The 26,335-nt window shown below is 42.7% G+C and overlaps 1 protein-coding gene across 1 annotated transcript in view; it reads right to left on the reverse strand.

Moving 5' to 3' along the window:
• The window catches only part of celsr3 (cadherin, EGF LAG seven-pass G-type receptor 3), a gene marked incomplete at its 5' end in the record, with an annotated part of 178,442 nt that overhangs the window by 17,253 nt on the left and 134,854 nt on the right, over positions 1–26,335 (reverse strand). Inside the window, 6 exon segments of the mRNA XM_079516266.1 lie at positions 8,934–9,031; positions 12,891–13,010; positions 13,343–13,469; positions 20,568–20,647; positions 21,315–21,427; positions 23,188–23,362. Of these exon segments, the coding sequence (XP_079372392.1) occupies positions 8,934–9,031; positions 12,891–13,010; positions 13,343–13,469; positions 20,568–20,647; positions 21,315–21,427; positions 23,188–23,362 (713 nt within the window).

Here is a 26,335-nt window from a genome sequence, read left to right on the forward strand (position 1 = left end):
ACTGTCCGTTCTCTCACACACTCACTCGGTATAATTATTTCAATTTAACAACATAGCTGCAGCCAACTGGTGGTGTTTTTTCCTTTACTGGGGCTTATCAGACTTAACATTATAGTAATGTTTCGGGCCGGGCTAAGCCTTGGGTTTGACCAGTTCGGGTCCAGGCTTTAATTGTCAGGCCCGTTGAGAACTCTAACAGCATGTATGTCCCCGTGACGCACATTAGCCTAAAGTAAAGGGCATTAAAAGTCTAAATATTGTAGATCACATAATAGGCAGAATAATTGAAACATCAGAAGACGACCCCATGATGCACATTAGCACGGGGTCCCCAATATGCATGTTTTAAGATGTGTGTGTGTATTTATGCAAGCTTGAAGGCAAAATATTGAAACTTCAGAAGACGTCCCCATGATGCACATTTAGCACGGAGTCCCCAAGATGCATGTTTTAAGATGTGTGTGTGTTTGTGTGTGTGTATTTATATGTCCCCGTGATGCACATTAGCTTAAAGTGTGTTAAATGTCCCCATATATCACAGAACTGAAAGTGTGTTCTAAATACCTACTATGTAACAAAATGGTATATTGGACTACATCAGGATGTTGTAATACTAGTAACATTATCTTACATGAGTTATTTCGAACTCGCTTTTATCCAAAGCAACTTCCAATAAGTGCATTCAACATTGATAGTCAAGTGCACTACTTTCACATGCCTAACTCTTTTAAATATTCAATGAATCTTATTCTAAACAGATGTTGAATGACATGCCTGCAACAGGGGGTGGAGACTCCCCCACAGACACACATGGCTCCAGCAGTTGCCAAGACATCCACTTCCATTGAAAAGGTAAATGGGGAGAGCACACCTTACAAGGATGTTGTGTAATGTCCTAATGTCTAGTATGACTGTCCGTTCTCTCACACACTCACTCGGTATAATGATGTAAATTTAACAACATAGCCGCAGCCAACTGGTGGTGTTTTTTCCTTTACTGGGGCTTATCAGACTTAACATTATGGTAATGTTTCGGGCCGGGCCAAGTCTTGGGTTGGACCAGTTCGGGTCCAGGCTTTATTGTCAGGCCCGTTGAGAACTCTAACAGCAAGTATGTCCCCGTGACGCACATTAGCCTAAAGTAAAGGGCATTAAAAGTCTAAATATTGTAGATCACATAATAGGCAGAATAATTGAAACATCAGAAGACGACCCCATGATGCACATTAGCACGGGGTCCCCAATATGCATGTTTTAAGATGTGTGTGTGTGTGTGTGTATTTATGCAAGCTTGAAGGCAAAATAATTGAAACTTCAGAAGACGTCCCCGTGATGCACATTTAGCACGGAGTCCCCAAGATGCATGTTTTAAGATGTGTGTGTGTGTGTTGGTTTGTGTGTGTATTTATATGTCCCCGTGATGCACATTAGCTTAAAGTGTGTTAAATGTCCCCATATATCACAAAACTGAAAGTGTGTTCTAAATACCTACAATCTATCTACTATTTAGTATGACTGTCCGTTCTCTCACACACTCACTCGGTATAATTATTTCAATTTAACAACATAGCTGCAGCCAACTGGTGGTGTTTTTTCCTTTACTGGGGCTTATCAGACTTAACATTATAGTAATGTTTCGGGCCGGGCTAAGCCTTGGGTTTGACCAGTTCGGGTCCAGGCTTTAATTGTCAGGCCCGTTGAGAACTCTAACAGCATGTATGTCCCCGTGACGCACATTAGCCTAAAGTAAAGGGCATTAAAAGTCTAAATATTGTAGATCACATAATAGGCAGAATAATTGAAACATCAGAAGACGACCCCATGATGCACATTAGCACGGGGTCCCCAATATGCATGTTTTAAGATGTGTGTGTGTATTTATGCAAGCTTGAAGGCAAAATATTGAAACTTCAGAAGACGTCCCCATGATGCACATTTAGCACAGAGTCCCCAAGATGCATGTTTTAAGATGTGTGTGTGTTTGTGTGTGTGTATTTATATGTCCCCGTGATGCACATTAGCTTAAAGTGTGTTAAATGTCCCCATATATCACAGAACTGAAAGTGTGTTCTAAATACCTACTATGTAACAAAATGGTATATTGGACTACATCAGGATGTTGTAATACTAGTAACATTATCTTACATGAGTTATTTCGAACTCGCTTTTATCCAAAGCAACTTCCAATAAGTGCATTCAACATTGATAGTCAAGTGCACTACTTTCACATGCCTAACTCTTTTAAATATTCAATGAATCTTATTCTAAACAGATGTTGAATGACATGCCTGCAACAGGGGGTGGAGACTCCCCCACAGACACACATGGCTCCAGCAGTTGCCAAGACATCCACTTCCATTGAAAAGGTAAATGGGGAGAGCACACCTTACAAGGATGTTGTGTAATGTCCTAATGTCTAGTATGACTGTCCGTTCTCTCACACACTCACTCGGTATAATGATGTAAATTTAACAACATAGCCGCAGCCAACTGGTGGTGTTTTTTTCTTTACTGGGGCTTATCAGACTTAACATTATGGTAATGTTTCGGGCCCGGCCAAGCCTTGGGTTGGACCAGTTCGGGTCCAGGCTTTATTGTCAGGCCCGTTGAGAACTCTAACAGCATGTATGTCCCCGTGACGCACGTTAGCCTAATGTAAAGGGCATTAAAAGTCTAAATATTGTAGATCACATAATAGGCAGAATAATTGAAACATCAGAAGACGACCCCATGATGCACATTAGCACGGGGTACCCAATATGCATGTTTTAAGATGTGTGTGTGTATTTATGCAAGCTTGAAGGCAAAATAATTGAAACTTCAGAAGACGTCCCCATGATGCACATTTAGCACGGAGTCCCCAAGATGCATGTTTTAAGATATGTGTGTGTTTGTTTGTGTGTGTGTATTTATATGTCCCCGTGATGCACATTAGCTTAAAGTGTGTTAAATGTCCCCATATATCACAGAACTGAAAGTGTGTTCTAAATACCTACTATGTAACAAAATGGTATATTGGACTACATCAGGATGTTGTAATACTAGTAACATTATCTTACATGAGTTATTTCGAACTCGCTTTTATCCAAAGCAACTTCCAATAAGTGCATTCAACATTGATAGTCAAGTGCACTACTTTCACATGCCTAACTCTTTTTTAATATTCAATGAATCTTATTCTAAACAGATGTTGAATGGCATGCCTGCAACAGGGGGTGGAGACTCCCCCACAGACACACATGGCTCCAGCAGTTGCCAAGACATCCACTTCCATTGAAAAGGTAAATGGGGAGAGCACACCTTACAAGGATGTTGTGTAATGTCCTAATGTCTAGTATGACTGTCCGTTCTCTCACACACTCACTCGGTATAATGATGTAAATTTAACAACATAGCCGCAGCCAACTGGTGGTGTTTTTTCCTTTACTGGGGCTTATCAGACTTAACATTATGGTAATGTTTCGGGCCGGGCCAAGCCTTGGGTTGGACCAGTTCGGGTCCAGGCTTTATTGTCAGGCCCGTTGAGAACTCTAACAGCATGTATGTCCCCGTGACGCACATTAGCCTAATGTAAAGGGCATTAAAAGTCTAAATATTGTAGATCACATAATAGGCAGAATAATTGAAACATCAGAAGACGACCCCATGATGCACATTAGCACGGGGTACCCAATATGCATGTTTTAAGGTGTGTGTGTATTTATGCAAGCTTGAAGGCAAAATAATTGAAACTTCAGAAGACGTCCCCATGATGCACATTTAGCACGGAGTCCCCAAGATGCATGTTTTAAGATATGTGTGTGTTTGTTTGTGTGTGTGTATTTATATGTCCCCATGATGCACATTAGCTTAAAGTGTGTTAAATGTCCCCATATATCACAGAACTGAAAGTGTGTTCTAAATACCTACTATGTAACAAAATTGTATATTGGACTACATCAGGATGTTGTAATACTAGTAACATTATCTTACATGAGTTATTTCGAACTCGCTTTTATCCAAAGCAACTTCCAATAAGTGCATTCAACATTGATAGTCAAGTGCACTACTTTCACATGCCTAACTCTTTTAAATATTCAATGAATCTTATTCTAAACAGATGTTGAATGGCATGCCTGCAACAGGGGGTGGAGACTCCCCCACAGACACACATGGCTCCAGCAGTTGCCAAGACATCCACTTCCATTGAAAAGGTAAATGGGGAGAGCACACCTTACAAGGATGTTGTGTAATGTCCTAATGTCTAGTATGACTGTCCGTTCTCACACACTCACTCGGTATAATGATGTAAATTTAACAACATAGCCGCAGCCAACTGGTGGTGTTTATTCCTTTATTGGGGCTTATCAGACTTAACATTATGGTAATGTTTCGGGCCGGGCCAAGCCTTGGGTTGGACCAGTTCGGGTCCAGGCTTTATTGTCAGGCCCGTTGAGAACTCTAACAGCATGTATGTCCCCGTGACGCACGTTAGCCTAATGTAAAGGGCATTAAAAGTCTAAATATTGTAGATCACATAATAGGCAGAATAATTGAAACATCAGAAGACGACCCCATGATGCACATTAGCATGGGGTACCCAATATGCATGTTTTAAGATGTGTGTGTGTATTTATGCAAGCTTGAAGGCAAAATAATTGAAACTTCAGAAGACGTCCCCATGATGCACATTTAGCACGGAGTCCCCAAGATGCATGTTTTAAGATATGTGTGTGTTTGTTTGTGTGTGTGTATTTATATGTCCCCGTGATGCACATTAGCTTAAAGTGTGTTAAATGTCCCCATATATCACAGAACTGAAAGTGTGTTCTAAATATCTACTATGTAACAAAATGGTATATTGGACTACATCAGGATGTTGTAATACTAGTAACATTATCTTACATGAGTTATTTCGAACTCGCTTTTATCCAAAGCAACTTCCAATAAGTGCATTCAACATTGATAGTCAAGTGCACTACTTTCACATGCCTAACTCTTTTAAATATTCAATGAATCTTATTCTAAACAGATGTTGAATGGCATGCCTGCAACAGGGGGTGGAGACTCCCCCACAGACACACATGGCTCCAGCAGTTGCCAAGACATCCACTTCCATTGAAAAGGTAAATGGGGAGAGCACACCTTACAAGGATGTTGTGTAATGTCCTAATGTCTAGTATGACTGTCCGTTCTCTCACACACTCACTCGGTATAATGATGTAAATTTAACAACATAGCCGCAGCCAACTGGTGGTGTTTTTTCCTTTACTGGGGCTTATCAGACTTAACATTATGGTAATGTTCCGGGCCGGGCCAAGCCTTGGGTTGGACCAGTTCGGGTCCAGGCTTTATTGTCAGGCCCGTTGAGAACTCTAACAGCATGTATGTCCCCGTGACGCACATTAGCCTAATGTAAAGGGCATTAAAAGTCTAAATATTGTAGATCACATAATAGGCAGAATAATTGAAACATCAGAAGACGACCCCATGATGCACATTAGCACGGGGTACCCAATATGCATGTTTTAAGATGTGTGTTTGTATTTATGCAAGCTTGAAGGCAAAATAATTGAAACTTCAGAAGACGTCCCCATGATGCACATTTAGCACGGAGTCCCCAAGATGCATGTTTTAAGATATGTGTGTGTTTGTTTGTGTGTGTGTATTTATATGTCCCCATGATGCACATTAGCTTAAAGTGTGTTAAATGTCCCCATATATCACAGAACTGAAAGTGTGTTCTAAATACCTACTATGTAACAAAATGGTATATTGGACTACATCAGGATGTTGTAATACTAGTAACATTATCTTACATGAGTTATTTCGAACTCGCTTTTATCCAAAGCAACTTCCAATAAGTGCATTCAACATTGATAGTCAAGTGCACTACTTTCACATGCCTAACTCTTTTAAATATTCAATGAATCTTATTCTAAACAGATGTTGAATGGCATGCCTGCAACAGGGGGTGGAGACTCCCCCACAGACACACATGGCTCCAGCAGTTGCCAAGACATCCACTTCCATTGAAAAGGTAAATGGGGAGAGCACACCTTACAAGGATGTTGTGTAATGTCCTAATGTCTAGTATGACTGTCCGTTCTCTCACACACTCACTCGGTATAATGATGTAAATTTAACAACATAGCCGCAGCCAACTGGTGGTGTTTTTTCCTTTACTGGGGCTTATCAGACTTAACATTATGGTAATGTTTCGGGCCGGGCCAAGCCTTGGGTTGGACCAGTTCGGGTCCAGGCTTTATTGTCAGGCCCGTTGAGAACTCTAACAGCATGTATGTCCCCGTGACGCACATTAGCCTAATGTAAAGGGCATTAAAAGTCTAAATATTGTAGATCACATAATAGGCAGAATAATTGAAACATCAGAAGACGACCCCATGATGCACATTAGCACGGGGTACCCAATATGCATGTTTTAAGATGTGTGTTTGTATTTATGCAAGCTTGAAGGCAAAATAATTGAAACTTCAGAAGACGTCCCCATGATGCACATTTAGCACGGAGTCCCCAAGATGCATGTTTTAAGATATGTGTGTGTTTGTTTGTGTGTGTGTATTTATATGTCCCCATGATGCACATTAGCTTAAAGTGTGTTAAATGTCCCCATATATCACAGAACTGAAAGTGTGTTCTAAATACCTACTATGTAACAAAATTGTATATTGGACTACATCAGGATGTTGTAATACTAGTAACATTATCTTACATCAGTTATTTCGAACTCGCTTTTATCCAAAGCAACTTCCAATAAGTGCATTCAACATTGATAGTCAAGTGCACTACTTTCACATGCCTAACTCTTTTAAATATTCAATGAATCTTATTCTAAACAGATGTTGAATGGCATGCCTGCAACAGGGGGTGGAGACTCCCCCACAGACACACATGGCTCCAGCAGTTGCCAAGACATCCACTTCCATTGAAAAGGTAAATGGGGAGAGCACACCTTACAAGGATGTTGTGTAATGTCCTAATGTCTAGTATGACTGTCCGTTCTCTCACACACTCACTCGGTATAATGATGTAAATTTAACAACATAGCCGCAGCCAACTGGTGGTGTTTTTTCCTTTACTGGGGCTTATCAGACTTAACATTATGGTAATGTTTCGGGCCGGGCCAAGCCTTGGGTTGGACCAGTTCGGGTCCAGGCTTTATTGTCAGGCCCGTTGAGAACTCTTAACAGCATGTATGTCCCCGTGACGCACATTAGCCTAATGTAAAGGGCATTAAAAGTCTAAATATTGTAGATCACATAATAGGCAGAATAATTGAAACATCAGAAGACGTCCCCATGATGCACATTAGCACGGGGTACCCAATATGCATGTTTTAAGATGTGTGTGTGTATTTATGCAAGCTTGAAGGCAAAATAATTGAAACTTCAGAAGACGTCCCCATGATGCACATTTAGCACGGAGTCCCCAAGATGCATGTTTTAAGATGTGTGTTTGTTTGTTTGTGTGTGTGTTTTTATATGGCCCCGTGATGCACATTAGCTTAAAGTGTGTTAAATGTCCCCATATATCACAGAACTGAAAGTGTGTTCTAAATACCTACTATCTATCTACTATTTAGTATGACTGTCTTTTATTGGTTTGGGTTTTATTGGTGTGTATTTGTTAACCCCCTGCACTGCATGTTTTGTATTGATTTTATTGTTGTATTGCACAAGTTTGTTTTCGTGCTAGGCCTGTCCCCTTTCTTTCCCCAAATGTATTTGAGCTAATTATATACTTTTCACTTTATTATCTTATCTGCCTCACTGATGTATTGCCCTAACCTTTTAATATATACTGTGTAGTTATATATAAATAAAGTTGTTACATTTTCCACAAATGCCTCTCGTACATTGTTCCTGTTAAAGGGGAAGTTGGTCAAAGTTTACACTCTAGGGGTTCCTCCTGCCCCCTCAACAAGCGGGAGGTGGCGTAGTCAGGATATTAGTACCAATTTGTTCGCTTGTACAATTAAAATTGTTGTTCTACAATTTATGTGTCATTTATTTATGTCAACATTGTGCATTATCTATGTCAGGGTTGGGCAACTTTGATGATGGAGAGGGCCACTATATTTTCAGTCACTCCAGGGGGTCACAATGCATATACTGTCAAAAATAGCAAAAATAGCAGTCTACAAGCTCAAAATGTGTTGTGCTTTGATGCGTTTTGAGCTTGTAGATTGGCTATTTTTTAATTGGAAAACTGAATTATGTTTTAGCTATTTTTGAATTGGTTATGGTTTTGAATTATTATTATTATTATTATTATTATTTTCCCAAATGGATTCATATGGTATGTTACCTTAATAACTTAATTACAAATTCATTGGACATGAAAGAAGGCAATAACATTTTAATACTAGTATTAAGTCATTAAGGGCGTTTTACTAGTTAGTAATTACACTTGTTGCAAGGTCCCCATTAATCACATTAGAGCGGACCTTGTGTGAATTATTTAAATGATATTCAAATGAGGTCCCCATCAACCATGTTAACCAGATTTTTCACAAGTCCCCATATGGCATGGTCCAGCAATTACTTCATCAATTCTGATATTTAAAGTCGTGTATAAGCTTACAAAGCCATAGTTGTTATACCTGATTTTTTTCATAGCTGTATAACCTTTAGAAAGGGTGGTCCCCACGAGGGATGAAAAAAATGTTGGTCCCCACAAACCACAAAAACCAGTATGTGTGTGTGTGTGTGTGTGTGTGCGTGCGTGCGTGCGTGCGTGCGTGCGTGTGTGTGTGTGTGTGTGTGTGTGTGTGCTTGTGTGTTTGTCTGACATTGTGGAGGTGGTCTAGGGCCCCAGGCTGATGTTGGGCGTGTCTGCATGTCTGTGCCTGTGTGTACTCTTATACTGCGTGCGTGCGTGCGTGCGTGCGTGCGTGCGTGCGTGCGTGCGTGCGTGCATGCGTGTATACGTACCTAGCTGAGCTGACAGAGGAGATTGTGGAAGTTCCCAGGGTGATGCGATGCAGACCACTCTGCTCCAACAGAGACGCATTGTTATAGGGATTCTGACCCTGTACACACACACACACACACACACACACACACACACACACACACACACACACACACACACACACACACACACACACACACACACACACACACACACACACACGCACACACACACACACACACACACAAGAAAGAGAGTATAAATGCAGTGTTAGAGAACACTAACGATATGTGACTAAATTTGACTGAGGGACTGCCATTGGATTTTTTTTAATTTTCGTTTTTTCACGTCATATGAAAGCAGGGAATCATAGCTTCAAATTGACATATTGGTTGTTCAATTTGACCAAGTTTTGGAGATATGGCTTATAGAGTAATGTCTTGCAGAAAACAGCGAGTTGAGAAAACAGGCTTGAAAGGTTCACTTCTGTGGTCTCTAACATTACACCTAGCTACATGTTTAAGCATTTATTTCATATTTACATGTCGATTTCAGCTCTGACACTTATTTCAGACATGCTCTAGTATGTGAAGAGTCTGCCTGTGCTATTAACTCATTTTGAAAAAAAAAAAAAAAGTTTTTTTCTCCTCTGGTGAAAAGCTGTAATTTGCGCGATGGCAGGCTCTCAGTCAAATCTGGTCACATATAATAGTTTTGGGTAGAGAAATCTATCCATACTTTGCAAATTCATATATATATATACACATACATACACACACACATGTATATACTATACATTTTGTATGAGACTGCATATGGCTTTATGGAAGCAAAGTTGGTCCAAAGGAGATGTTGACTCTAACTGGCCTGCTGGGTCAGGTCATCACTCTTAATGGGGATTTCCCTGCGCAGCCACAGTTAAATTATAAATGAGGAATTTCCTGAGTAGGAACTCTTGAGAGACTGAAATGGACCAAAGATGGACTTGTACAGAGTGCAGACCCATTTGTAAGGGTACATTTGGGCCGTTTTTAATACCTCAGAGTTCAATCAATGGGGGAGTTCCCTGTGTAGTCGCAGTTAAATTATCAATGAGGTTTTTTATGTGTAGAAAATCTGAGGGACTAAAAATGGATCCAAATGAATCTGATCCATAATAGAGTCCATTTGTAAATGCCCAGAACGTTCAGCGCATATCCACCACTGCCTGCGCTGCATGCCCGCTGACACACAAGACACAGCCAGGCACTGGGCAGTGGGCAGTAGGCAGTGGGCAGTGGGCAGTAGGCAGTGGGCAGTGGGCAGTAGGCAGTGGGCACTGGACAGTGGGCACTGGGCAGTGGGCACAGCCTTTCCAACTTCAGTCTCTGCTAAACTATTATGTAAGACGGTCACTGTCAGTGTGACTATATCATTTTACATTATTTATTGCTTTTGACAAGATGAGGTACAAACAAGTACAATATAATCCAATTCATGTCAAACGTACATTTTTTTTTACAAATTACATTTTATTAAGGACATGGTTATTAATACAGTCGTTAACAAGAAACATGCATGGCAATGATGAGATGGGGAAAAAACGATTTAATGTACATGTTTCACATTTATTTTCTTATACTGTATTCCACAGTCAAACAGCTGATTGATGCACCACGCATATCATACCCACCTGAATAGCTTACAAGCGAAACAAAAGGGGGGGGGGGGGGGGGGGTACTCCCGCCCGGGCGTCGCTTACTCACTTCCCCCTCTGTCAGTGAAGGGAGGAGGAAGCGACGTGCGGCCGTCGGAGGCACCCCAAACCAACTGCTTACTATAGAGCGTCGCAGTCCCGCTCCCTTTCATGACGACGCCAGGCCCAGGAAATGATTCCCAATGCATTTTTCACATAGACATTTCACAAAGTATTTATTTAAAGACGGTTACGCCGCGGACAAAGCCAACTCGAGTCGTGACAAATCATGACAATACATTTTGGACCAAACAAATAATTACAAAGAAGAAAAACAACAACCTGCCGTTTTTTCTTCTTTCTAATTCTTTTTTTTGGGCCAAAAAATGGTGTTTGTTGTCATGATTTGTCACGACAAGAGTTGGCTTTGTACGACGCTTAAAAGGTCTTTAAATAAATACATTTTGAAAAGTCTATGAGGAAAATGAACGGAGAATCATTTCCTGGGCCCTGGTAGGGGGCGGGACTGCGACGCTCTATAGGGGGAAATCAACTGCTATTAAAACTGTCGGACGACCAAAAACACTAGCGGGGGTTCCTGTGTTGCGTTACATTTTTCGACAGAAGCAACAGCTGTACCTGGTCTCGTACCGGGCCCTGCAAACTGCAGGCCGTGGAGCTTAAACTCCAGTAATAAATTCCATTGTTAATCCGGGCCTGCCTCCCTGTGTTAGATTATCAATGTAGAGACTCAGACACAATTGCAACGGACCCAGAAATACCTGTGAGGACCCATAATATGGGTCGATTTGGTCGATCACCATGTTTTTTTGAGTGGTGTAAACCACTCCTACAACTGGCTTTGTTAGTTTACGTGTCTGTCTGTTTGTCTGTCTGTCTGTTCGTACCAAAAAATGAGCATGGTTGCTATGGTCACCCAGTTCACACGGGTGTGATTTCATTACGTCAGACATTACGTCAGACCACAGCTGATCAGTCTATATAAGACCTTACACCACTCAGTTCACACGGGTGTGATTTTTTGTTCATGCTTACTGTAAAATCGCTCTGGATTAAGAGCGTCTGCTAAAAGTTAAATTAGCAACGATGATTTCCCTGTGTGGAGACTGTGAGATACATGAGAGAGAAATCTCGGGGTGCGTTCGGATAATAGGCACTGAGTGCACTGGTGCCAATACAAGCCAATACGTCAGTGTGCTCCCGGTGCGTATATATACAGGTATCTGAACGCACCCCTAGTCCTCAGTACAGAGTACAGACATGTGCATTAAAGGAGCCAGTCTGCGTTGGTGTGTTAATAATAGTTTAGTGGAGGAGTGTTCCCAAGTGACTCAGTGATGGATGGAGGAAGGAATGGGGGTTAACAGGAGGTGGGCTAAGTGAGCTAGTATAGGAACACACACACACACACACACACACACACACACACACACACACACACACACACACACACACACACACATGCACGCACACGCGCACACGCACACGCACACGCACACGCACAAACACACACAATATATGAAGAAGTGCATTGGAAGGAATGAGACGGAAAGGGCGTGTCAATAAATACCAACATGCTGTACATGTATCACTAATAATACAGAGTACATTTTAACCCATTCTGGGCGGGAACCCCTTTTGGTGTTAGCATTATGTTATGCTTTAGCTATTGAAAAATAGCAGATCTACAAGCTCATAGCGCGCCACCGAGTGGCGCGCTACGAGCTTGTAGGTCTGCTATTTTTGAAAAATCGAAGAACCCACTGACATAGAAACATAGCTTTTTCAGAAAACTGTCAGGATGTAGAAGACAATTTTTTAGAATCTGATCTCAGGTCAAAATGGGTAACTTAAGGCAGGAAGAGTGCCCGAGTCTGAAACGATCTTTGAGCGAACTCTTGTCGTGCACACCATGCACTCAACTCACGGTATCAGTAGTCGGCTGTATTGTATGGGGCATTATGTGGGTCAGGCAGCGCGCCACTATAGCCTGAGGGGAGAACCGCAGAGACGGATGACAGGGAGGGTAGATGGATGGAAGGACGGACGGACGGAGAGATAGAAGGAGGGCAAAGAGATAGAGGGATGAATGGGAGGAGGAGGAGGAGGAGGTCAGGGCATTGACTCCGGTGTGCTTTTTCTACTAATGGACCGGGAGGGAGTTTGATGTATCCGCGCGCCGCACATGCACGTGCGTGTGTGTGTGTGTGTGCGTGTGTGTGTGTGTGGGCTTGTGTGTGTGTGTGTGTGTGTGTGTGTGTGTGTGTGCGTGGACACTCACAGTGCTCTGTGCAGGTCTGGGTTGGTCCTCTCCAGGACTCTTCTTACCCAGACAGACCACTCTCCAGGCCTCCTGGACCTCCGAATTCAACACTGTGAACACCAAGAATGCCGACAGACCCTGGAGTGTGTATGGAGGGGGGGGGGGGGGGGGATAAGACACAGAGATAAGGAATTAACATGCTGATGCTATATACCAGTGGTCCCTAAACCTCTTCATGTCAAGGACCCCCAAATTGACAATAATTAGCCCGCGGACCCCCAATTGAAAATATATGCCAGGGACACCCATAAGAGAAGGTTTTTATGGCTCTAGCAGTGATTCTCCACCCGTTTAGTTTCAAGCAAATGCAGTTTGACATGCATTAGGCTACGGAACCCCCATTTTATATTGTAAAATCAATGTTAATTTAACTCTGCAGACGCACGCACGCATCGTCTACTTTGACCTACCTGTACCAGACAGAGGACATCAAAGATATAGTGGAAGGCCAGGATGCTGTTGTTGACGGCCATCAGACCACACAGCCAGGTGGACGTCGCTACCAGCAGCAACAGGAAGGCACTACGGATTGTAGCACTAGAGAGACAGACAGATAGTGGCAAAGTGAGTTTAAGTAAGTTAGTTAGTTAGTTAGTTAGTTAGTTAGTTAGTTAGTTAGTTAGTTAGTCAGTTAGTTAGTTAGTTAGTTAGTTAGTCAGTTAGTTAGTTAGTTAGTTTCATTTATTGTCCACGTGTGGAAATGTGTCTTCGGTCTCAACAACAGTAACAAAACAAACACTTACACAATTTATTTTTCCATGGCAAAAAAGTGCAGGACAACAGTGGCAAATACATTGAAAAACAACATATCTAGCGAGCCATGGTATCCTTTAGTGCCTTAATGGCATTTGGGATGAAGGATTTCTTTTAAATGTTAGCTTTTTTTGTTTTTGAACATCAGTTAACGTGTTTAATGCAATCATATAGGACTTTTCTGTTTGGATGTCTAGGCCAGAAAGTAGTTTTTTGCTACTCAGTACGCTCATACCCTCTATTAACACCACGAACGCCCGGGGGTATTTAGGACCATTCAAGCAGAGCGGCCAGCGGTTTACAGCAACGGAGCACATCTAGCGACGCACCAGGCGCTATCCCGGATGTGGCTGAAGTAGCTTGATGTAGCCAAAACACTCCCGAGGCGATCGACAACAACGGGAGGTATGATTAATTCTAATGCAACTAGGTCAAGGTCAAGTTGTCATGTCTCAGAGCCAAAATTTGTACTTTTACTCCACTACAATTATTTGAACACTTTAGTTACTAGTTACTTTGGCTTGATTTTATTGTTTGAAAACATACATTAACCACTTCAACCCTATACAACGCGACACATTGTGAGCTTGTAGATCTGCTATTTTCAATAGATTTTGTACACATTTTGAACTTGTGAAATGGCACATTCTGCACAATGAGTACTTTTAGTACATTTTGATGCCGATACTTTCGTACTTTTACTCAAGTACATTTTCAATTCCGTACTTTTACTTGTAACAAAGTAGTTCTAAATTGCAGTATTGGTACTTTTACTTACTTAAAAATTGAGTACTTTTTCCACCACTGGTGGTTACTAACTCCACTGACTGACCGTCTATAATACTGCTCGGAGGAGCTAGTGGACATCGACGGAAGTCAATAAGCATGTCTTTGGTCTTAGTGACATTGTAGTTGTAGAAATGCCTCTTCACGCCAAGAGACAAAGTCATCCACAACTGGGCCATGGCTGACCTCACCGTCACCCACCCAGACTCACAATGACGGAATCATCTGCAAATGTAATGATGTGTTTGTCGGCATGTTGGACTTCTACAGTCATTAGTGTACAGGATGTACAGCAGTGGGGAAAGAACACAACCTTGGGGTGAACCGGTGGATGATGTTAATTCACCAGACAGCTTCCCATTCACTCCTACCCTCTGGGTTCTATTAGTGAGGAAGTTGTTAACTCATTTTTCAACTAGTATGTGTGGATGAATGGTGTTGAAGGCTGATGAGAAGTCAACAAAATCACAAATGATTTACGATCGTCGGGTGCGTGCCGGCGCACCATGGACAGCTCTCAAACCTTTGGAGATACGGCTCTTTGAAAATCGGGTTATAATGGAGGCTCAACGGAGCTGGATTTAAAAAAAATCACACCCGTGTGAACTGAGTGGTGTAAGGTCTTATATAGCCTGATCAGCTGTGGTCTGACGTAATGTCTGACGTAATGAAATCACACCCGGGTGAACTGGGTGACCGTAGCAACCATGCTCATTTTTTGATCACAGACAGACAGACACGTAAACTAACAAAGCCAGTCGTAGGAGTGGTTTACACCACTCAAAAAACATTGCTGTTGGTGAAGGAGGAGGGCTATACTAGCCGGAGCAATGCTATAAGGTAAACAGACCGTATATGGATTAAACATATGTCTACGCTTATAAACGTAGTTTATAAGCGTAGACATGTGGACAGGAGGAGCCGGGATTCGAACCGCCGACCCAGGGGTCATTGGACGACCTGCTCTACCTCCTGAGCCACAGCCGCCCAATAAATAATACAAAATAAATGATGGAACTTGAAATGAAACGCGTAGTAAATCGTCCTACAGTATGCATCGTACATGTACAGTATGTGCATACTCACTGATTGCTGATTGAGTGCAGCCACTGCTTCTACCTTCCTCTGTTGTTTGTTTTACCCCCTGCTTCAAAACATGTGATCACCGATGGCCAGCGACGGCTCCAGAAAATGGTGACTAGGGGGGCTAGCTATTTAGAGCAGGGGCTGATGCATTTTGGTTTACATAGAAGTCGTTCAATTGGGTTTGTGGGGAGGGGCCATTGGTAGCCGTCCCTACCAATGGCCAGATCATGTACATTATACTTGGTCACATCCTTAGTCAATACTCTTACTCCATATTTCCTCCTACACTGTATTTGTCAGAAGTTCATATGAGCTACAGCTTCTCACTACAGACATAGAACTATTCAGGTAATCAGGATAAAACAGCCTTATATTCAGACATCATCTAGATTTCCATTATATTTGTCGCGTTAGGAAAACGTACCATGAGTTTTGAAATTGTTTCATGCGATTGATTATCATCACATCAAGTTTATGGATTAAACATATGTCTACGCTTATAAACGTAGTTGGCAAGAACTGGTCAAAGGGGGGGGGGGGGGGCATTGAAAAGGATTTCTTGTGTTTTACCGCTACGCTTAGGGATGGAGCCCGGAAATCGGGTTCCGTTACAAACCCGGTTCGGCATTTATCGAGACCCGAGTATCAATAAGCTTTTGGCTTGTCGAGCATGTTATCGGGTATAGCCGCAGCAGCTGACGTCATGGGCCGCTCGTTTTATAATAAGGCGCAGGCACGTAAGCGTGGATTAAATGGTTGACGTGTGTGTGACACGTCATGGCATACAAACTCTCACAACTGGGTTGAACTGGCCAATAAAAATAAGGTTCTGTTCAGAATGTATTGTCTCCCAGCTTTCCACAAAATAATAGCAAATGCTCGATAGTGGGCTCGATAAGGACCCCGGCTCGATAAGCCTGCTCGATAAGGTGATCGTTATCAATTAAAAATGAACGAGCTCCATACCTAGCTACGCTACCACCTGCCTTTTAGTTATTTCACGTTGGTATACGACAAAAACAACTAAAAAACCTCCTCTGAGACTGTCGAACATTGACCAATTCTGCCTACTTAAGAACGTTTCATGAATCTGACTGGACTTCTCTTAGGAATTCACTTAGGAAGAAATGTAAGAGGAAAAGTTAGGAACTTATTGGCGCATGAGGCCCATTGCCTGTTGAAAGACTGAAGAGAACTCCAAGCAGAGCAGATGTGGGAGAGAGGGGTATTATTGAAATAAAATGTAATGGAACCATAGGCCTTTACTGTACATGGGTAAATGTAATGTTGAAATACTTGAAAAGCCTAAATGGAGAATGGGTTAATGGGATTATGCTTATACGCCGATTATGACCTTACACTGATTAACATAATCAGACCATGGGTTTATACGACGCTCATTATAGCTGTTTCTTTTTTCCTTAGTCAGGTAGGAGACAGAGAGAGAGAGAAATGTGACCAGATTTGACTGAGAGCCTGCCATCGCGCGAATTACAGCTTTTCACCAGAGGAGAAAAACTTTTTTTTTTTTTTTTTTTCAAAATGAGTTAATAGCACAGGCAGACTCTTCACATACTAGAGCATGTCTGAAATAAGTGTCAGAGCAGAAATCGACATGTAAATATGAAATAAATGCTTAAACATGTAGCTAGGTGTAATGTTAGAGACCACAGAAGTGAACCTTTTCAAGCCTGTTTTCTGTTGTGCCTGTTCTGCAAGACATTACTCTATAAGCCATATCTCCAAAACTGGTGGGCCAAACTGAACAACCAATATGTAAATTTGAAGCTATGATTCCCTACTTTCATATGACGTGAAAAAACAACAGTCCCTCAGTCAAATTTAGTCACAAATACGAAGACAAAGACATATAATACAGAGAGGGAAGGACTCGGGAGGAAGAGAGAGACGTAGGTGTAAAGGAGAAAATGGAAATAAGGGAAGGTACAAAGGGTTTGAAAAGGAAAGGATGAGCGTGGGGTGCAAAAAACAAAAGGAGGAGGTTGGATATGGGGGAGGGAAAAAGAGAGGAGAAAGAAACAAAAGAAACAGAGATTTAACCCGTTTTGACCTGAGATCAGATTCTATAAATGTCTTCTCCATCCTGACAGTTTTCTGAAAAAGCTATGTTTCTATGTCAGTCGTTCTTCGATTTTTCAAAAATAGCAGACCTACAAGCTCGTAGCGCGCCACTCAGTGGCGCGCTACGAGCTTGTAGATCTGCTATTTTTCAATAGCTAAAGCATAACATAATGCTAACACCAAAAGGGGTTCCCGCCCCAAAATGGGTTAAATGGCGGGAGGAGGAGACAAGAGCAGGAGACAGACATGGCGGAGACCATATTAAGACAAACAGAAAATCAGATCTGCAGGCCTGTCATCCATACCCAAGACGCGACGCGATCGATAACTAGACCTGACGTGATCATCGTCTATTACATCAGCATCGATCGACTTAACCAATCAACCACATGCTGCCCTGGCCTGTGCTATTCTGCTTCTTGTTAGGAGATCACCACCAGACACATCCTGTCTCCTTTTTAACTCTTGAGAGCGTCAAATGAAACCAAATGGACCCGTACGGGTCTAATTTGGTTTCATTTTGCTCTCTCAAGAGTTACATTATTGATAAACATCTGCATTATTTCATTTTTCAAGAAGTCTACACACAATTAGAGAATGTAGAAGAATTGCTATTTTGATAAACGTTTGCCAAAAGCATGGAATTGCAGACAAAATCTTATTCAATGACAACCAAATATTCTTTCGTTTTGGGTCTGAGAGGGGCTACATGGTGGTCCGTGGCTTAAAAGCAGAATAATGAATTGCATTTTTATAGCGCTTTTCCAAGTGCTCAAAGCGCTTTACAATGGTTCATTCATTCACACATTGGGAGGTGAAGCGGCGAACAGTCGACGCCAGCGTCCTCACTTCCCACGTTCACACACCAATGGTGGCAAAGCTCACACCGACCGACTCATTGGAGGCAATGTAGAAATGTGTCCAGTGTCTTGCCCAAGGACACTTCGACATGTGGACAGGAGGAGCCGGGATTCGAACCGCCGACCCAGGGGTCATTGGACGACCTGCTCTACCTCCTGAGCCACAGCCGCCCAATAAATAATACAAAATAAATGATGGAACATGAAACGCGTTGTAAACCACTGTCCTACAGTATGCATCGTACATGTACAGTATGTGCATACTCACTGATTGCTGATTGAGTGCAGCCACTGCTTCTACCTTCCTCTGTTGTTTGTTTTACCCAAAGCATGTGATCACCGATGGCCAGCGACGGCTCCAGACAATGGTGACTAGGGGGGCTAGCTATTTAGAGCAGGGGCTAATGCATTTTGGTTTACATAGAAGTCGTTCAATTGGGTTTGTGGGGAGGGGGGCTTAGCCTCCAACAGAGGGAGCCATCCCTACCAATGGCCAGATCATGTACATGATCCTTGGTCACATCCTTAGTCAATACTCTTACTCCATATTTCCTCCTACACTGTATTTGTCAGAAGTTCATATGAGCTACAGCTTCTCACTACAGACATAGAACTATTCAGGGAATCAGGATAAAACACACAGCCTTATATTCAGACATCATCTAGATTGCCATTATATTTGTCGCGTTAGGAAAACGCACCATGAGTTTTGAAATTGTTTCATGCGATTGATTATCATCACATCAAGGGAAAAGGCCCGCTCTACTCAGACAGTTTCATATAGTTTCAGGCGTGTGCTGGGTGCAGATTCAAAATGAACATATAGAAAATGAATAAAATCCGCACATCCAGTGGAGTAAGAGTCTTTGTTTAATGATCAAAGTGCTCCGCAGCAGCAGCAGTCATACCAGACAGACAAACGCGTTTCGGCGCGCAGGCCTTCGTCAGTGTCAAAAATTGTGATCATTAAACAAAGACTCTTACTCGACTGGATGTGCGGATTTTATTCATTTTCTATTGATTATCATCAAACATCATGTTAATATGAACATGGTACTGCTCGAATCAAGTAAAGGCATGGTGAAAAAAACAGCAGACCTGAGATTATGTGATTATTCAGGGATGGTGGCGTTATATAACTAAGCATATTCTAATCTGGAGAGCGCCTTGGAATCGAAATGTTAATAAAATCAATAGTTGCAACATTTTGGTCCCATGGGATGTTTGCCAAGTGCCATCTTTGCCAAGTTTGAACATAATGTTAAGAAGACGTGTTCGTTGTAATGCGGATTATGGATGTATCATCTACTTGTAATTGTTTGTCGGATGTTGTGTACTATTGTTTTGTCTGTTTTTGTCTGCCTTTTATTTTTCAGCTTTTATTGATCCTGTATTTAAGGTTTTTTCTTTGGGGTGAAAATCCAATGTAATTATTCTTGTACGTTATACTTGTGGGGTTTATTAAGAGATAAAATGCCACCACTTATCATTTCTCAACTCCAGTATTTAAATAATGCTTCTGTGAAAAAAACCAATAAACAAAGTCTAAAAAAGAAGACGTGTTCGTTTACATGACTCACATGCTGATTGGCTATATACAGTATATTGTAGGCTATTATTATACCCCAAATGTGTGTTTAAAAAAATAAATAACACTGTGCCCCCCTGCTGGGAGAGCCTAAAATCGCCTATGACCACGTGGTCGCAAAACTCGCCTCCCATCCACATCCCTGTGAGAGAATGTTCTAGAACGCTCATATTTCTCTTCCTGGATCACTTTGGCTACGACCACCATTACATTTTTAATTGACTAACTATTAATGACTAACAGATGGGTGTTTCAGGGCCTTTTTTCGGGGGGGAAGGGGAGGGGGGCACAAGCAGCAAACATCGGATTATAAACGGTCGGGGGATGCGATCGTAGTGAAGATGAACATTCTGTGAGACTGTACTTAAAAAGGCAAGGCAAAGCAAATACCCCCCAAAAAAAGCTTGGCATGGCTTAAACGGGCAAGCAGAAATAAATCTGGGCAGCGAATGAGTTTAAGATCTCTCTACTAGGACTCACATGACAGGGAGTTTCTTGGTTTCCTTCTGAGAGGGGTTGCAGGACATCTTGGCGACGATCAAGAACATTCCTCCATTCATCTGCAGAGAGAAGATCATAGCACCGGGATGAAGGACATGTGCCATGCTGCTCTACCAACGCAGCAGCGTTGGCTCCGCTACATGTAGCTTAACCCATTTTGACCTGAGATCAGATTCTAAAAATGTCTTCTACATCCTGACAGTTTTCTGAAAAAGCTATGTTTCTATGTCAGTGGTGTTGTGAGCTTCTAGATCGGCTATTTTCAGCAAGTGTAACATTGCGACGGCATAAAGGCCCGCCAAAATACATTTTAGTCGCCTAAACCATAGATTTAGTCGACTAAAATCTTATGATATTTAGTCGACTAAAACTAGACTAACACTAAAACACTCCAGGTGACTAAAATGTGACAAAAACAAAATTAAAACTATTCAAAAGACTATGACTAAAACTTTGCTGTCAAAATCAACACTGTATTGTGGTATGGCATAAGTGTTTATTTTTATTTTATCACTAAGCGATATATTTTATACTATTAAAAAAAAGTTCAAAAAGAGAATCATGAAAATAGCCTCAAGCTCAAAATGTGTCTTTTTGCAACACTAGGTGTGAGCTTGTAAAACAAAATTATCATCCACAATATCAAGGTATTGGGTCCAAAAACTTCACGACATTGAATTATTTTGTCCATATATGGCCCAGCGCCCACAGTAAGAAGACACACACCAGTATGACGATAGCGATGGGTCCGGCAAAGCTCCAGAGGAGTTTGTCATAGATAGAGATCCAACAGAAATCTGGGTTACCATAACCCTCTGGATCTAATCCCACTGCCAGGCCTGGGGAAACAGGAGAGGAAGAGACCGAGAGAGAAACACAAGGAGAAAAAAGAGAGTATAGCAGTTATAGGACGCAGAGGACGGTGAAAAAGAGGGAAGCAGAGAGAGAGAGACATAGAGAAGATGCATTTAGAAATTCTAAACTAAACTATTCAGGAAATCAGGATAAAACACACAGCCTTATATTCAGACATCATCTAGATTTCCATTATATTTGTCGCATTAGGAAAACGTACCATGAGTTTTGAAATTGTTTCATGCGATTGATTATCATCAAACATCATGTTAATATGAACATGGTACTGCTCGAATCAAGTAAAGAAAACACAAGGAGAAAAAAAAAAGAGACAGAGAGGCAGTTATAGGACACAGAGGACGGTGAAAAAGAGGGAAGCAGAGGAGAGAGAGAGAGAGAGAGAGAGAGACATAGAGAAGATGCAGAAATGAGATAGAGCAAGGGAAAAACAGAGAGATAAGCGGCCAATAAAAGCATCTTTGAATCAAGAGACAGAAGTGTGTGTGCGCGCCCATAAAGCAATGAGAAAGCAATAAAGAGAAACTGCGCGGCATGAATGTGAGTGAGTGCATATCTGGAGGGAAATTAGAAGGGTGTGTGGCCCTTTAATTTGTGTGTACAGAAAGAAAGAAGTGGGAGGACAGAGAGAGAGAGAGAGAGAGAGAGAGAGAGAGAGAGAGACAACAGACACAGATATTGCTTGCTAACAGTGTGTGTCTCTGGAAAGAAATGCTGTTGTGTGTAAGAGAGACAGCCGGATAGAGACAGGAGCAGACAGGGGAAGATACCCTGTAGAGAAAGCTTATGACGTATGTAGAGAGAAATTGCTTGTGTGTCTAATCTGATTGTGTGTGTGTGTGTGTGTGTGTGTGTGTGTGTGTATGCGTGCGTGCGTGTGTGCGTGCGTGCGTGCGTGCGTGCTTGCGTGCCCTTCATAATCTGCGTTCAAATGTCAGTGAAACCTTTCTAATGGAAGTGTCAAAGAGGTTTCTTATCTACACACACATACTGCATATGTGAGAACACTGTGCGTGCGTGCGTGCGTGCGTGCGTGCGTGCGTGCGTGCGTGCGTGCACACGCGCATATGTCTGTGAATGATATCTTACAGTACAGTGTGTCTATGTGTGAAGTGCATTTGTATGTGTATTAGAGGTCTGCATCTCTGCAAGCCTCAACAGCACCCGACGCTGCATGTGAGACACATTTTCCCCCAAAACTGTGTCACACACTGGTGTTTTATCCTTTACCAGTGATAATGGCAGGCACCCCCCAGCCTATGGCGTATAGTAGAAGGTGTTTTATCCTTTACCAGTGATAATGGCAGGCACCCCCCAGCCTATGGCGTATAGTAGAAGGTGTTTTATCCTTTACCAGTGATAATGGCAGGCACCCCCCAGCCTATGGCGTATAGTAGAAGGTGTTTTATCCTTTACCAGTGATAATGGCAGGCACCCCCCAGCCTATGGCGTATAGTAGAAGGTGTTTTATCCTTTACCAGTGATAATGGCAGGCACCCCCCAGCCTATGGCGTATAGTAGAAGGTCTTTTATCCTTTACCAGTGATAATGGCAGGCACCCCCCAGCCTATGGCGTATAGTAGAAGGTGTTTTATCCTTTACCAGTGATAATGGCAGGCACCCCCCAGCCTATGGCGTATAGTAGAAGGTGTTTTATCCTTTACCAGTGATAATGGCAGGCACCCCCCAGCCTATGGCGTATAGTAGAAGGTGTTTTATCCTTTACCAGTGATAATGGCAGGCACCCCCCAGCCTATGGCGTAGTAGAACCTCATGGCTCCGTAGTTGATGTTGCGCTGCTCCGTCTGCATGCGGTAGATATGGAGCCCCTCCACAAACATCCAGGCGAACGTGGACATGAAGAAGTAATGGAGCAGGATGGCCACCACCGTACACAGGAACTGCAAGGCAGAGAGCAGAGTAGTCTAGTTAAGAGAGTGACGACACCAGCGTTGACTCCCATTGTAGCGATGGAACGCGGAAGTGCTCACTCTATCTCAATGGGATAGTTCCAATGTTTGGAACTATAAGCCAGCTTTGCGGCGTGTCGCCACTCTCTTGCTATTCCACTCGGGCAGAGAGGAGGAGCAAGAGGGGCATGAAAGGAGGAAGAGGGAGAAATGGAGGTAACATGCAGATGGACGGGGTAAAAATGGGGGGAAAGATAAGGTGGGAGAGGTAGAAAGGAATGGAAGAGGAGGGGAGATGGATAGATAGACGTACAGTTGGGTGCCACCGATATTGTCCCTTATCATTTGACCCATTTAGGCCTGACCTCAAAATTTTAAAAAAATCCTTCTAAATCCTCCAGTTTTCTGAAATACATATTTTCACGATTTAAAAAAAATAGCAGACCTACAAGCTCCTAGCGCGCCACTCGGTGGCGCGCCATGAGCTTGTAGATCTGCTATTTTTCAATAGCTAAATTATAACATAATGTTTAAAACACCAAAAGGGGTTCCCGCCCAAAATGGGTTAACTGTCCTTTTGCGCAGATCACGCAAACCTCAGCAAAAAGAAAAGGACAATATCGATGGCCTCCAACTGTACCAGAATAGCCCAAAAGAGGGGCTATTCTGGGAAAGGAGGGGAGTAAAGGAAATTAGATTGGGGGGGGGGGGGGGGGGGTCAAAAGGGCCGGAATGGAGAAAGTGAGTGGATTAATAATAGGAGGAATCATGGAGACAGAGATGGAGAGGAGAAAGAGGGGAATGAAATAATGAGCGAGGGAACAGTGGGGAAAAAAGGAAACAAAGAGGGATGAAAGGAGGACAATCAATTGTCATTGTCAGAGACCATCACATTCATCGACACACAATCACGAATGGCAGTGAGTGAACACAAGCATCCTCGCAGCAGAACAACAGGTGTTTATCCCTGAGCAACAGGTGTCACAAATCCACCCACAGGTGGTTTCCATTAAAATCCCAGATGTGACTAATTAATTAACTGAATCAGCGGCAGGGTGCCATCTCTCTCCCCGGAACTCAATTGAATTGAATGGAATCGTCCGACGAACGAATGAATGAATGCCATCATCTGCATATGAATGAATGTTATGAATCTGACAGTTGCTGACATTTATCAGTGCAGTAAACCCTTACAGGGCCATTTGGTTACATTTGTACACCATCAGATCGAACCACTTGAACCCTATTTTTGGGACAAACCATTGCCAAAAATCAGCTAATTTCAGAGAGGATATTTAGTAGAGCAAAAATAGGTATACAGTAGGTCGACTAAGCATAGGTTTTCAGTGGTTAAATTAACACAAATGAGGATTTTATTCCAGGCCAGAAAGTATATATACTGTGCCGCTCAGCAAAATAACGTTTCGACTTCTTTAGCCGCTTCCCCGTCCTCTTGAAGCACCACAGTTTGGTCCCTATGAGAAACCTCTGATGTACTAGACTGGAACGCACCTCTGCTTTCTATGGCATAGACAGAACTAGACGCAGCTGCGCGACATGAGACTAATTAATTAGACCTTTTAACAAAGGTGCAGACGATCAGAAATCAGTGGAGAGTGAGCGACGTTTGCGCTACTCTATGCCGAATTGAAGTGGACTCGACCCCAGACTTTTTTCTTTTCTCCCTGGAAATAAAAACGTCTGGGTTTCCGAGGCTACTGGTGCACAGACAGGGTACCGATTCAACCCCCATCAACACACGGAACATAATATGTTCCGCTGAGGGGGCGGGACTGCGACGCTCTATATTATAGAGCGACGCTCTATATTACAGAGCGTCACAGTCCCGCCCCCTCGACGAGGGCCCGGGAAATAATTCCCCGTTCATTTTCCCCATAGACTTTTCAAAAAGTATTTATTTAACCCATTTAGGCCTGACCTAAATGGGTTATTCTAAATCCTACAGTTTTCTGAAATAAATATTTTCACAATTTTTCAAAAATAGCAGACCTACAAGTTCATAGCGTGCCACTCGGTGGCGCGCTATGAGCTTGTAGATCTGCTATTTTTCAATGGCTAAAGCATAACATAATGCTAACACCAAAAGGGGTTCCCGCCCCAAAATGGGTTAAAGACGTTTATGGACAAAGCCAACTCTTGTTGTGAGAAATCATGACAATAAACACAATGTTTTGTTTTGGGCAGATCAAATAATTAGTAAGAAGAAAAAAAGAAAAAGGCAAGGTACAACAACTCATTATTTGATTGGCCCAAAACATTGCGTTTATTGGCACGTTTCGTCACGAGCCGAGTTGGCTCTGTCCGCGGCGTGAACGTCTTTAAATACATACGCTTTGAAACGTCTATGGGGAAAACGAACGGGGAATTATTTCCTGGGCCACTCGTAGTTCTGAAAGGGGGGGCGGGACCGCGACGCTCTATAAATGTGTGTCCTTGTCTGAGTCAGAGACTGCGACACAGAAATAGCAGCAGTCTTGGCAGGAATTCAGTCAGACGATGGATTTCACACTCCCACACACACGTAAAGTGAACGCTTTCCGCACGCACGCATGCACGCACGCACGCACGCACGCACGCACGCACGAGCGCAAATCTCTAACGTGCTCTCTCAAGCATAATATGAAATGGAGTGGTTTACGTTTCTTGCAGACTAGTCTACAGCATGCCAGCATTAAGTGGATTTCATGCTGAGTGAACACACATTAAAATCAACACTCATTAGATGATTCATTCACTGCACCTCAGACACGCACACACACATGGGCGCGCACTCGTGCGCACGCCCGCCCGCGCGCACGCACGCACGCACGCACGCACGCACGCACGCACGCACGCACGCACGCACGCACGCACGCACGCACGCTTCAAGGACTGGGTGCAAACACTGTAAAGAAGAATAAAGGAGCAGACATCACATCATCATAGAGACCCCATGAGGGAGAG

Source organism: Electrona antarctica, assembly GCF_951216825.1.
Source record: "Electrona antarctica genome assembly, chromosome: 2".
In the NCBI taxonomy this organism is placed as follows: domain Eukaryota; kingdom Metazoa; phylum Chordata; class Actinopteri; order Myctophiformes; family Myctophidae; genus Electrona; species Electrona antarctica.